The 14,493-nt window shown below is 42.3% G+C and overlaps 1 protein-coding gene across 7 annotated transcripts in view; it reads right to left on the reverse strand.

The window, feature by feature from the left end:
• Positions 1–14,493, reverse strand: part of LOC141111009 (uncharacterized) — a 201,888-nt gene that overhangs the window by 81,830 nt on the left and 105,565 nt on the right. For all 7 annotated transcript variants that reach the window (XM_073602902.1, XM_073602900.1, XM_073602898.1 and 4 more), the window contains one exon: positions 1,867–1,977. In XM_073602902.1, the coding sequence (XP_073459003.1) occupies positions 1,867–1,977 (111 nt within the window). The remainder of the gene's footprint in view (positions 1–1,866; positions 1,978–14,493) is intronic.

Genomic DNA, 14,493 nt, shown 5'->3' on the forward strand with positions numbered 1-14,493 from the left:
ATTCGCATATCAGACTCCCTCCCATTCATAGATGGTGTTACAGGCAGTGAAAACAATGAAAGAACTTGGATAGAGAAGGAGGGGCAGGTTAGCATCAGCAACTTTTTCTATTGCATTCAGCCCAGGGACTCAAAGCTAATTACACCCCGCACACCAGAGGTTCAGAGACAGGAAGAGCACAAGCATCTCTTCAATGAAGATTTCTATAGGATCCAGCTGCTTGCAAAATGTGGGACATACTTCTTTATGGGTAAATTAGGCCAATAAAGCTGTAGGGCTAAAAAAAATTTAACCAAGTTTAGCTTTAAGCACTGTACAGCTCTACAAATAAAGATTCCTTGCATTTGTGATTTTCTTTGCCATTTCCCTACTTGGGCCATGAAAAAAATGGCATGGGTATTCTACCAACAGTCATTCTCTGTGGCTGAAACACTTGCTCTCATTTTGCATTGCAGGCCTTGTCCTGTAACTGTCACCATGTGGGTATTAAACGCTGACCATGACTAAAACCATTCATTAAAGTGGTTGTAAAGGCACAAGGTTTTTTACTTTCATGCATATATGCATGAAGGTAAAAAAACCTACTGTTTGCAGCAGCCCCCCAGACCCCCCCATTACTTACCTGAGTGCCTCTCAATCTAGTGATGTCCACGAGAGCCTTGCTTTTCCAAGGACTCTCACTCCTGATTGGCTTTGGCTCCCGCTGTTGTCAATTACAGCCAGTGAGCCAATCAGGAGACAGAGGAGGCAGGGCCAAACTTCAGCTCAGTGTGTGTGAATGGACACACCAAGCCGTGGGTCGGGAGCACGCCTGCTTGGGTGCCCCAACAGCAAGCTGCATGCTGTGGAGACACCCGGCAGGAGGGAGGAGCCAGGAGCGCTGGTGTGGGACCTGAGAAGAAGAGAATCCAGGCTGCTCTGTTCAAAGCCACTGCACAGAGCAGGTAAGTAACAGGTTTGTTAAACAAAAAAAAAAAAAAAAAACACCCCACACGACTTTAGTATCACTAAGAATATGGCGATATAAAATAATTCAAAATAATTCAGGAAAGGCAGAAAAAAAATGTATATGCAGTAATTTGGAGCGTGAGTGTGCGAGTATTGATGGAATGGTGGAATTCATTGCGTACTGGTTTACATATAAAAACAGATGTGTTAAAAGACATTAATGCAACTGAAGTAAAAGGCTCTACAGAACATAACCAAAGCCTGTTGTGTCTGTTCAAGTATTACATTTAAAAGAATCTATTACAATAAAATCTGCAGGCCATCTTCTGAGCCACTTCTTCTCACTAATGAAGATCATTGGCCTGCTGCAATCTTACTTCCAACCTCTTTTTTTTTTTGTTATATAAAGACCACCTACTTACCATTACAATTGTCAATTTACTGGTCAGCTTCAAACCACAGTACAAACAAAAAGAAAGACCCGGCCTGTTATATGACTGTTCTTTGAGGGCTAGTTCACACAACATGCGTTCCAGTGCTTTTTCTGCAGCCAAAACGCATAGAAAGTAGGTTACATTGTTTTCAATGGCATAGTTCACCAGTACTTGCAGTTCCAGAAAAGTAAACCCCAAACATCTGGAATGCATCCAAAAACGCGCATGCAGAAATGCATCCGGAATGGATTTGGAGGACATTTTTGTGGTGTGAACTGGCCCTGAGGCTGGTTATTGGTGCTTTTAAGTTAGCGGATTATTTGTTTTTTACTTTTACAAACCCAAGGATGGGGGAGAGCAGGGGTTTATTCTAATTGTTCACTTGAGAACAGAAGATCTCCCCTTTTTATTACATCAGTTTGAGATTCCTTTTCTGATCCATTACACATGTATCACGCCCCTAAGAAAAAAAAAAAAAAATTACCTTTGAATAAGAAGGAAGAGATTGTTGATTTTGCATGCTGGTACCTGGGTCTTTGAAACTTGGCATTCTCTTCAAGGCATCCTTCAGCTGTCTGAATTCTTCAATTTGAGCCTAGATGCAAGATGGTAATGAGATGAGAAATAGTAAGTCCTTTTTTTTTTAATTATCTACATGGCATGTACGCCTATCTGATGGCTCCAACTTCACATACAGTGCACAATAATGGTGCATTATATGTGAGCACACAACAAATTAAAGTATGACCAACAAAAACAGCAGCAAGTCCTCCTCGAACGTGTAAGCCTATGTCAGGCTGCCCTTCAGGGTCAGCTGTGTAAGCATCAAATAAATTGGCTTTTGGGGTCATCTCACTCCATAACTATCACCTTCTTTTCCACCTTTGGGATTTACTGCAATAAAATTAGCCCCAATATAGGGATCAGCATGGGATTCACTGACAAAACCTAACCTATGCCCATGCCATGCACAACTGGTCTAGCTTCTCGCTGCTCCAGTTTTGGCAAATTCCCCCTATAAATATGCCAACACCAGTATCTTAAATGGAGACTATATATGTAATGTTTACTTGTAAAACAAAGATTTCAAATACAGGCACAATATATCTAAAAATATGAAGCCAAGTAAAAAAAAAAAAAAAAAAAAAAAAGTTTTTACCCAAACCAAAGCGTTTACATTCAACTTTACACCAACTAGTCCATAAGAAACAAACTCGCAGATCTGTTTTTCCCTCTGTCCTCATCTATGACCTGATGCAGGTTTCTTGCCCTTTCACAGTCCAATATATGTACAAAGCCAAACAAATTGGGGTTGATTTACTTAAAACAGGAGGGTGCAAAACCTGCTGCAGCTCTGCATATAAAGCTTCCAGGTTTTATTGTCAAAGCTTAAAGTGAAGTTATTAATTATTATAAAAAAATAAAAAAAAACAAACATGTTATACTTACCTGCTCTGTGTAATGGTTTTGCACAGAGCAGCCCTGATCCTCCTGTTCTCAGATCCCACACTAGCATTCCTGGCTCCTCCCTCCAGACAAATGCCCCCCACAGCAAGCAGCTTGCTATGGGGGCACCTGAACCTAGCCACTGCTCCGTGCCCATTCACACATGGAGCCATGGCTTGGCCCTGCCCACTCAGTCTCCTGTGATTGACAGCAGTGGGAGCCAATGGCTCTCGCTGCTGTCAAAAGCCAATCAGGAGTGTGAGTCCCCGGAGAGGAAAGGCTCTCCTGTACATCGCTGGATTTAGAGGGGTTTAGGTAACTATTAGGGGGGTCCCGGGGGGGGGTCTCTGCATACAGGTTTTTGCAACCACTTTAATTGAACAAGCTGAAGTTAGAAGCTGATTGGCTATCATGTATAACTGCACCAGATTTTGCACTCAGCAGTTTTAGTAAATCAACCCCATTGCCTTTTGTACTATACAATCTTTATACTGCAAGCTTTTGCACCCTGCCACCCCCCCCCCTTTCCGATTACCCTGTGTTTGAACTATATTTACCGACTATGCCAAGTCATAACTTTCATCGTTAATGAAATTACTCTAAATTCTCAGCGATTATAAATACGCCTCTGCCAAAATCAGCAGATCTACAAGCGCGTACAGAATTTGTCTTGTGCTTTATGAATAAAATGATGAACTAATAAGTGGATAAATAAGGCCCAGTTGTATTGAAGTATTTTGTCTGAACACAACAGGGAGAGCCTGAAGTCAGCTCATAATTATAGAGCAGGCAGTATAGACCATTCTAGATTTCAGCCATACTAGGGGGCCTACAGTGTCCAGGCTTATCAGACTCTTTATTCATTATTCCACCACTCAATGACAGATTTTCACCAACACTCATCCTATTTTCTCTCTTTATTTTTTTTAATCACAAAGCTTAGAAAAAGAGATCCGCTTGATTGTGTGTTAACTATATTTTGTGTTTTTATGTACTGTTGCAAATCTTTATGCACATGGGAGCAGTCGTATTTGCTTATTCCACACACAATCTGCTTCTAGCATGGTAGTGCTACACAATACTCATACACTGCTGTTTCACTAGAAAACAAGTTGGCCATTCAGTGAAAACAATGCACTACCTATGTGGCTGGTCCAGTACGTTCTAAGCGTATTAAAAGAAGATTTCCAGGTATAGCTAGATTATTAAATTGTTATATTGGTCCAGCTTGGACCAAGGTAATTACGTATTTCCCTTTACATAAGTGATTTCCAGCTTCCGGGGACATCAACTAAGTAGACACCACTACTCCAGTGATCTCTACTTGCTTCCGGGTTCCATGTTGAGCAGCCAGCCTGAAGCATTGTGGGTACTGGAGGTTGAACAATCCAGCAGACATCATTAAGAGAATGCTTTGCATTTTCTGAATAAATGCAGTTTTCTCTGATTGGAAAAGGAGGAGAGCGTGACGTCATTGCCAAGCTGGACCAATGTAACTATGTGCAAGATATCCATATCTGGACTTCGTCTTCACCCAGGGGGAAGCCTGCAGGTCGAAAATTCTGAATTGACAGTGCAAACTACAACAGACAGCGGTCAATGATCTAAGCTCTTAAAGTGATAAAGGCTTGGCTTTTGTATATATATTTATTATACTTGCCTGCTCTGTGCAGTGGTTTTGCACAGAGCAGCCCCTATCCTCTCCTCAGGCCCCCTGCTGCCGCTCTTGGCCCCTCCCTCTTCCTTTCACACACAGGAGCTGTGGCTCAGCCCCACCCCCTCTCTACTCACTGGTTCACTGGCTGTGATGGACAGCAGCAGAAGCCAATGGACCCCACTGCTGTTTCAACCAATGAGGGAGAGTCCCCAAAGAGCCAAGGCTCTCGTGCACATCGATGGATAGCAATAGGGCTTAGGTATTAGGCGGGACTGCTGCACACAGGTTTTTTTCCTTCATGCATTAAATGCATGAAGGTAAAAAAACCTTCTCCCTTTAGAACCACTTTAAGCCGGCCATAGGCAGCCAGCCAAGATTCAAATCATGTATGGGCAAGTTGAATTTACCCAAGTTGATCGAACTTGGGTACAACCAGCCTGTTGGATTATACATGAGATTGCTAGAGGCAGTCACAGTGAAAACCACTGCATCAATGGCTGGCTTAGTGCTGTTTCACATGGCATTGTAGTGACAGCCACTCCTAATAGGTGAGCAGTGCACATTACCCACCTTGTAATGCATCTATTTGGCTATTCTTAGTGGTACTTCCCGGCTTCTGTATTTTACATACTGCTGCCTCCCTGCCAACAGATCTACCTGGGTGTAGCTCTTTGAGGAATGAAGCATTTTAAACATTCATCTGTCATTATCGATAACTCGAGCTCCCTTGCATTAGTAAGGTTGTCATAGGTATATACTTTTCTTTCTGGTTAGCAACTTAGAAGATATTGAAACCAGAAAAAAACAAGCAATTAGAAAAATGTAGGCTGCATTTGCAGACCTCTTTCTGAAAAATGTGTTTAGTAGCTTTTCTTTTATATGTATTTTGGCATGACTTTTGCTGTGAAGGCTTGTCATTACAAAAACATCCTAACAGCGTGGTCTGTCAAACTCCCCCACAGCTTATAAAGGATTATAGATCATTCCATTTCCTAGAAAGGGTTTATGATTACAGTGGGTCTATCTGCAAACCCCATTAACCAAGGCCAATTTAAAATAACTGGATAGAAAAGGTGTATGGGTATGCAAAGCAAGGGACCGTGTCTAATCCTCATTAAAAAAAAAACACAATCATTGCTGGATTCTGTCTCGCAAGAAGCAACAACCTTTTTTTGCTTTTCTACAGTTTACTTGTTAACAAAAAAATAGACCCACTGTGCCTTTCTGCAGGTGAGTGCACCTAATGCATAGAAGATCAAAGGATTTCTGAAAATCAATGCTTTTCAGCCAGGCAGATTTATACGAATGCCTTGCTGTGTTTGCTGCAGTCTGGTCTGTCAACGTTTAAAAGGAAACTCCATGCTTTATTGTTCGGCATGCATTAAGGCATCCCAATGCGAGCCTGAAATGTCTCCAAACTGGCAATGATGACAAGACCGGAAATTTTATTTGAAAAGGCAAAAAAACTAAAAAAAAAAACCCCACAAAAATGACTACATTTCCATGTAAGGTACAAAGATGCACAGACCAAAGTATCACCAACTAAGATAGTAATACCGCCAAAATTGTGTTTTTAGCCTTGTGCAGGTTCTGCATGTGGCCCCCTACATTCAGCGAGTTATTGTTTGGGATGTTCATCTCTTCTCCTGCCGAGTCCTGTTTGGACAGTTTCTCCTACACAACAGGACTGATGTTGATTTTGTTTTGACAACTCCCATCTTCCCCTTTTAATTGATAGATAGGATTCTAACCTATCTATCTTTTTGTGGCCCTTAGCAGTACAATGTATCTTGTAAATTGTTTTTAGGCATATTTGGCTGTCAGGTTATACCCCGAGATTTACAGTTCTACATTTTCACTGGATGACATCTACACTTTCAATGTAGCGTCTATCCTAAGGAAGCGTGTACTGCAAAATGCATCTAAGCATTTCATGCTGCTTTTATGCAATGGTTATATACTATCTCTCTCTCTCAATATGTATAAAATTTTGCTTTTGATTTTTATATTTGTTACTATGGCTCCACAAGGTATAATCAAAACCCCATAATCTCTTATCCCCATGTTAACATGAGGGTTCTTCCATTGTTCCATGTACTTCAGAGATGGTACCTCCTGGGTCGTATATTTGATATACTGACCTCACTCTATTTGACTCTTTACCCATACCAACTAAAACCATATATGGTTCGACATCCCCGGGGTCTAATCTGTGGTCTGAGGCATGCATGTGTCCCTTTGGTACTTCAGATGCGGCTCTTGGGCCCAAGCAGCCAGTAGTGGCAGCACCGATTTGTAATCGGCTGTCAGCTTATGTAACATGTCCCTTAGTCTACACCTGTAGCAGGTCACCAGTATTTGCCCATCCCAGATGTGCTTCAGCAGTCTGACAATCCGCTATTACTATAAATCACCACCACAATTCTCTGCATCATACGAGGTGTGTCCAGAAAGCAATGAGAATATTTAAAAAAAAATTTTAATCAAAAAGTTTAACAATTGAGCATTGTCGCCTTCAAAAGTATGCACCTTGTGAGTGTACACAATGCTCCCAGCGATTTTTCCATTCTTCAAAGGCATCCCTGGAAGTCTTCAAGTGAGATGGCGTTCAGAGCCTGCGTAGTGGCTCTTTGGACGTTATCCACACTTCAAAAATGGTATCCTCATGTCCAAATCCTGAGCCACAATTTCATGAGTAATTGACGTGGCAATTTCAGTTTCCTCTGCAATAATTGTGACAGAGCCATTGGTCAAAAACAGAATGTGGACGCAGTGAGATCTGTTCTCACGCGTGACCGAGGACCCACTGATAGAATGATTGAAGAGGAAATGTGCATTACCAAGGCAATTGTTCAAGAAATCATGACTTTGCTTTAAGTCAGGGAAGCTTCCAGAACTTAGAGGAAACCTCACTTGTGGCGATTATAAAGTTGCTGGGAATGCATTCTGACTGCGATACTTTGCCTTTTGCTATTTATATAAAAGTTACTACAAATAACTATGTATCTGAATATACAGGTACTTTTGTTTTTTTTAAGAATTAAAGTGCTCCTGGGACTGGTTCTCTTTAAAATATGAGCATCGGGGCACTTGTTAAAAAAAAAAAAAAAAAAAAAATCCCTGGGTTCTCACAACTCCCAAAAAAAGAAATATAAAATTTTAAAGGAATGGATAGTTGCAGCCGTGAAGATCTATAACACTGCAAGTCCAATATATTTACAGAATCCTGGGTAGACCTGTATCTGAATGATGGTTGGGTCCGCAAGAACAGTGTGTTTCATACTGAATGAACATTTTTGGTATTCGGGGCAGAGAGTTAAATTGACCAAAAGCATTACAGAGAGAAAAAAAACAACAACATTTCCCAAAATGAAACGTGAAAAGAATACAGATAGCGCACACGATCAATACCGATACATATGGAGCAATGGCCTACAAGCCAAACACACACTGGGATACTAAAAGTGATTGTAATATTGAAAGAGCACATACACAGCAGTAAGAAGAGATGTAAGACAGCAAGGTCACAAATGTAACACTACAATAATCAATAGGAGAGCATGCAAGCTGAGCAGTCAGCTGACTCCAGGGTAGAACACAAAATCCCGGTAGTAGTTGTAGGACAAAAAGGTCACTAGGGAAGGCATTATAAGCACAGCTATATACAACACGTAGAAGAACTTAAAGAACAAAATGATTTTTATAACACCCCATTTCAAGCTGATCCCAAAAAAATAAATAAATAAATTATAGATAGATATCTCTATTATACACACACACACACACACACTGTACATTGGGGTAGGCATCCCTGGAGAGGTGGTGATCGATCTGAGCAAAATGGAAAAAGATCAAAGATCACCAGGGTGTAGCACACTTTGTTTTAAGGCACTAACCTAGCTTGGACCCAATTAAAAAATAAGGATGACTTCAAGGGTTCAGGTGTCAGCAGCAAGTAACTCCGAGTTCAGAGCTTAGTAGTAACCGTGGACTCTGAGGATGGTAGTATGTAACCATAGTTCAGATGTATTGAAGAATGCAAAGGCCAGATGTATGTAATGCAGAGCGCTAAGGCAAGTAGTATGTAATGCAGAGTGCTGGGGCCAGTAGTATACTGTATAACACAGCATTTTCAAAGCAAAAGGACACTTCTAGCACAAACAGCTCTCCCTCTAAGCTAGCATAGCCCCAGCACAAATTCCCTTCTCCCTCCTGAAATATACTCAGAGCCAAGATGCTGTGCAGCCAAGCAGAGTAATGAAGCATCCACCCAGGTCATATGAGGCATCAGAGCCAAAAGGTGGAGCCTAGGTCTTCATTTAGCTCTACAATGACTAGTGGTGCTAAGATCGGAGGCGGGAGCTTGGCCACATAGCAAGGTGGCGATCTACCTGTCAGATTGCAATAGCGTGTCAGATCATAATTAACCCACTGCTGACCCCAGCTGCATTTTAAATGCAACTAGTGTACCCACCTAATTTGTCACTTAAAAGTGTTACTAAACCCACAACCGTAAAATCAGTCTGTATATGCAGTAAAGCATGCTCGTTATACTCACTGTTGAACCTAAGGGGTTAATCCTGAACACTGTATAAAAAAGCTGTTTGATCCGGTCTTCTCTGATCCTCCCCCTTCTTCCACAGTCCCCAATACATCTCCTGATAGTACAGAACCCTAGAAGGCACGCTGCACATGCACAGTTTGGTGTGTATGGGGGCGTTGTTGCACGTGATCTGCAATCAGCGCTGTCCAGACAGAGGGTCAGGGGTCATGCAGCCTTATAGGACCGTCAGAGGAGTACGATAGCTACTCCTACAAGCTGTAACCAGTGCTCGGCTGGACACTGATAGGGGTCACAAGACTGATATATACTGCTGATGAGTAAAGGTATTCAGAGGTTTAGATTTCCTAAAATAATTGCATTTCCATGTTCTGTGTAGTGTGGGAGACCAGATATAGTGAATGCAGTGACCTGGATTTAGCAGCATTAACCGCTTCCTTTACATTTGCTGGCAAGCTTACTAAAAGGAGACAGAACAGGAGGATATACCGCTACTTGTACCAAGCTCATTCAGCTGGCTTGGTTAAGAACCAAACTCTTCTGCAGTGGAGGCCAAGGACCTAGCTAAATTGTCAGGCAGGATGGTAGACAGTCATAAGATTAGGGAAAGGTGGTGTGCAATTGTACTGGACTTAACAGAAGAGCTGTGGCTAGAATTTATATGTACATACGGTCATTTCTGCCAAAGACGAAATGGTACAGTTACGCTATTTGCTCCAAATGTGTTATACAAGATGGGGAAATGAGACACTCCTACTTGCCATAAGGGTTTGTCGGCTGAGGAATCTCTTACATATAGTGTGGTAATGTACTAAAATTTGCCTACTTTGGTCACACGTTTCTCCATTTATAGCTGATATTTTTTATCTTCCAAATACAGCATCTCACAAAAGTGAGTACACCCCTCACATTTTTGTAAATATTTTATTATATCTTTTCATGTGACAACACTGAAGAAATGACACTTTGCTACAATGTAAAAAAGTGAGTGTACAGCTTGTATAACAGTGTAAATTTGCTGTCCCCTAAAAAAAACTCAACACACAGCCATTAATGTCTAAACCGCTGGCAACAAAAGTGAGTTTTTTTTATGTTTACACTATAATTCTCTGGATGGTTATGTATAGTTTTGCTTTTTGTATACCAAAAATGCTTATGCACTTGTGTCAGCATCTAATGCTACTATCTGTATTAAGTGGTTACCACGTTTTAAAGTTAACATATTCTGATACACGCTTTATGTATCTTTATGCTGTACACTTTGTGCATATAGGAATAAAAACGCTAGGAAACAAAAAAAAAAAAAAAACGTCATGCGGGTGGAGTCTGGATCAAAAGACTGGTTGCACAGAAAAAGTCCTTCAGCAGGCATAGCCATTTACATAAATTTATTTTGACTGTTATGATCTGCCTGACTGGCCATTTCAAGGGACAGCAATGCAGAATCCTATGTGAAATCACTGGTTTACTAAAAATGCAAAGAGGCACCAAAAGTATACTGCTGGTCAGAAAGTACAGAGCTGAGGGCTATCTGTTGCCATGTAATAGTCTGAACCAATCTTCAAGCATCAGTGCTGTCACAAGTCATGTTCCCTCTAGCCGAGCGCATCGGAATTTTTCTCCTTCAGGTGACTAAATGGAGCAGATGGGAGCAAAGAAAAAGATGAGAACACAGGCCCAGGCAATTGCATAAAAGCTGCTACACTGTTTTTACCTTGAAGTGCATCTGCACTTTGTGCAACCACAGTAAACCACCTCTGGGACAGTATACAGTAGCAGGTACCTCCCGGTATCTTCAGAAACTCCCCAGGAGCCCCTTAAAATGTAGGCATTCCAATACATTTGAAACCACTCCTTCCACGCGACACAAGTCGAAAAGTGGATGGCCACACAATAGGGACATTTCCAAAACCCTTATTGTTGTGTATCAAATCTAGGATAAGAAAAGATAAAAAAAAATATCACAGCAACAACACCACCACAGTGTTGAAGCTCAATCCCGGGACAAGGTCATCTAGAGCCCAGGGCGAACATACCAAATTGCACCCCCCCCTCCCCCAAGATGTATGAGCATTATGTGTCAGCAAAAATCCCCTCCCCCCAAAAAAAACAAGCACTAATCTGCACGCCCCCCCCTTCCAGCACAAAGTCCCCTCCCACAATCCCCCATCCTAGCACAAATCCCTCCTACAATATTCCCCTCCTAGCACAAATGCCCCCAATCATCGATATTAACGCAAGTCTTCCCCCTCCCCCCAAAAAAAATATTTCCCATCCACCTCTACCCCTTTATAACACAAACCCCCCAAATCCCCCCTCTTAGCACAAATCCTGTTCACCCCCCCAACACAAACCCCCCAAATCACCACTCCTAGCACACTTTCGACCCCAAGGTTCTCCCTTCTGAACACAAATCCCCTCCCCCCAATCTCCTTGTGGTGCCCCCCCACTTCACGATACCACAGTGCCCAGGGCAGCCGCCCCTCTTGCCCACCCCTTGTCCTGGCCCTGTTGAAGCTGGAACAGTGCTTTACCTCAGTTGATGAGGGTGCCCACCACACTAATAGACCAATAAATGAGGCGTGAAAAGGCAGTGCCAACTCCCTAAATAAAGTTAGTACAACGTATTTATACGCGACTTCAATTACCATTTAAACATTCTTGCATATCCCACAAACAATATACTTTGGAAGGCTTAACAGCAAGAACATCCATTCAAGAAGTTTGTTGCTAAAAGGTAAAAACCATCTAAAAAACAGATTTAGTTCATATGTTTGAGAAGGAATAATGAAATTTGAAAAAGATTCCTATGCAGTTCCCATATCCCATTCAAAGAATACAATACAATACAGGTTGCATTTTATATTCTATGTCAACCATTGTGCTGTGGAATTGAAAAACCATGCCAATCATGCCTCGGTATATGGCCAATTATATAAGCCAGACGTTCTGCCAATCACAATCCATTATTTCAAAAACGGCTTGCATAACAGCCTTCCTAAAGTTGAAATCTAAGGTAACCGGTAAATACACAGCAAGGCCTGGTTCACACCTACGCAGATTTCAGTTTACATATTCCCGGTGCATTTTGCGTTTTTTTTCAATACACATTTTTGATCCATTGAAGTCTATGGAACAGAAAAAAGTCCTTGGCCCTTTCCAAAAAATGCACAAACGTGAACGTGACCCATAGGAAACCATGTTAAATGGACTGTAGTGCGTTTCTGCCAAACTGAAAATGCACTATAAAAATGCATAGGTGTGAATCAGGCCTAAGTGTCCTTTCACACGGTCGTTCGTTCCATGTGTCTGTTTTTCCTTCATCCGTTGGCGGATGAAAAATGGACGTACGTATATATCTATGGGCTAGTGAACGTTAGCGGATGATCACTCGCTAAGCCATGTTTAGGACAGAAGAAAACCCTATTTTTCTTCAGTAAAAAAAAAAAAAAACGGAACCGTCGAAAAATCTGATATCTGTTTTTAAATTAAAATTAAAACTCTGTGTATAGCCGACCATTGCATCCTTAACCGATGAGTCATCAGCTGAAAGCTGAAGAAAAAAAAAAAAAAAAAAGCATGTGCCCCCCCCCCCCCCCCCCCAGGTCCATACCTGACTCTTCGGGTCTAGTATGAATTCGTAGGGACCCCCCACGCCAAAATGACTAGACCCTTATCCAAGCATGCGGTTCAGCAGGTCAGGAAAAGGGAGGGGACGAGTGAGCACCCCCCCTCCCGAACCATACCAGTCCGCATGCCCTCAACCTGGAGGGGTGGTGGTGGTTTGGGGCAGGGGGAGCTTTGGCCCCCCCCCCCAAAGCACCTTGCCACCATGTTGATGGGGACAAGGGCCTCTTCCCAACAACCCTGGCCGGTGGTTATCGGGGTCTGCGGGTGGGGGGACTTATTGGAGTCAGGAATCCCCCTTTAACAAGTGGGCCCCCAGATCCTGCTTCCCCCATGTGAATGGGTATCAGGTACATCGTACCTCTACCCATCCACCAAAAAAGCAGTAAATAGTTAGGAGCCGGTTTTTGAGAAGTCCTTTATTAATAGCTCTGAGCCGTTTTCTCCCACCACCATTTCTCCCGTTGCAGTCTCCTCCCTTGCCGCCAGTTACGCTAACAAAAAAAAAACAAAAACAACAAAAAAAGCTGCTGTTCTGTGGCTGTCGCCCGCTGTCTGGCATCTATTATATAGCCATGGGGCGTGGCTATCTAAAGACATCACCCAAATAGCCCCCTCTTAACATCACAGGGGGCAAGCTCTCTGGGTGACATCTGATGGCCATGCCCCATGGCTTTATAACAGATGCCAGGCAGCGGGCAACACCACAACACAGGAAGACCGCCACAGAACAGCTTTTTTTTTTTTTTTTTTTTTTAAGTGGGTAACAGCTCAGAGCTATTAATAAAGGACTTGTCAAAACCAGCTTTTTTAAAAATTTTAATCTTTTTACAGCTTTTTTGGTGAATGGGTAGGGGTACAATGTACCCGATCACATGGGGGGGGCACAGGATCTGGGGGCCGATTGTTAGGGGGCTTCCCGAATCCGATAACCACTGGCCAGGCTTGTCCCCAAAGAACCCACCCTACCCTCCTTATGTTAAGGGCATGCGGACTGGTATGGTTCAGGAGGGGGGGGGCACCCGCTCGTCCCTTTCCTGACCCGCCAGGCTACATGCTCGGATAAGGGTCTGCTATGGATTTTGGGGGGGGACCCCATACAATTTTTTATTTTGGCGTTGGGGTGGGGCTTCGAATCCATACTAGACCCGAAGGGTCCTCATCAGTTAAGGACGTGGTGGCCGGCTTCCCGGCCCCCTCCTTAGCAACCAGCTATATACAGTGTTTAAAGTTCAGGCACTTTTTCTTGTAGATGTCAGCGGACATGAAAACTGATGTAAAAACTGACATCCGTATCAGTTTGATTTTTTTTTTTTTTTTTTTTAACAAAAAAAAAAAAAAACAAAACAAAACCACACGCACCATAAAAAATAAAAAGCATAAAAAAAAAAGATAATAAATAAAAAAGTACATATAGGTTTATCCATCTTTTTTTGGCAATTATAAAAAGGAGAAAAAAAAAAAAAAAAAGGGGGAAGGAGGAAGGGGCAAGGCTGCTCAGCTGGTCCTGCAATTTACAGGTCTCTGCCACACAACATACAGGGACAGATGACACCTCTTTCCTGGTTTAGCAGTGCAGCTTCCCATATCACCTCCGCGCCATCAGCCTGCTTATTAGGCAAAAAATCAATATCTCTGCCCATTGAGTAAGGAGGGATTCAGGGAGAAGCAGAATAATTTTGGCTGTACAAGATTTGTAAACAGCAAGACTGGCTGAACAAAACTCAACGTCTTTGATAGCCAAAGCCAATAGCATAAATACATTTCAACTTTACACTATAAGGTCCAACTTCAACCATTTTTTTTAAATCTTTGTTTTG

Source organism: Aquarana catesbeiana, linkage group LG10 (genome assembly GCF_042186555.1).
Source record: "Aquarana catesbeiana isolate 2022-GZ linkage group LG10, ASM4218655v1, whole genome shotgun sequence".
Taxonomy (NCBI): domain Eukaryota; kingdom Metazoa; phylum Chordata; class Amphibia; order Anura; family Ranidae; genus Aquarana; species Aquarana catesbeiana.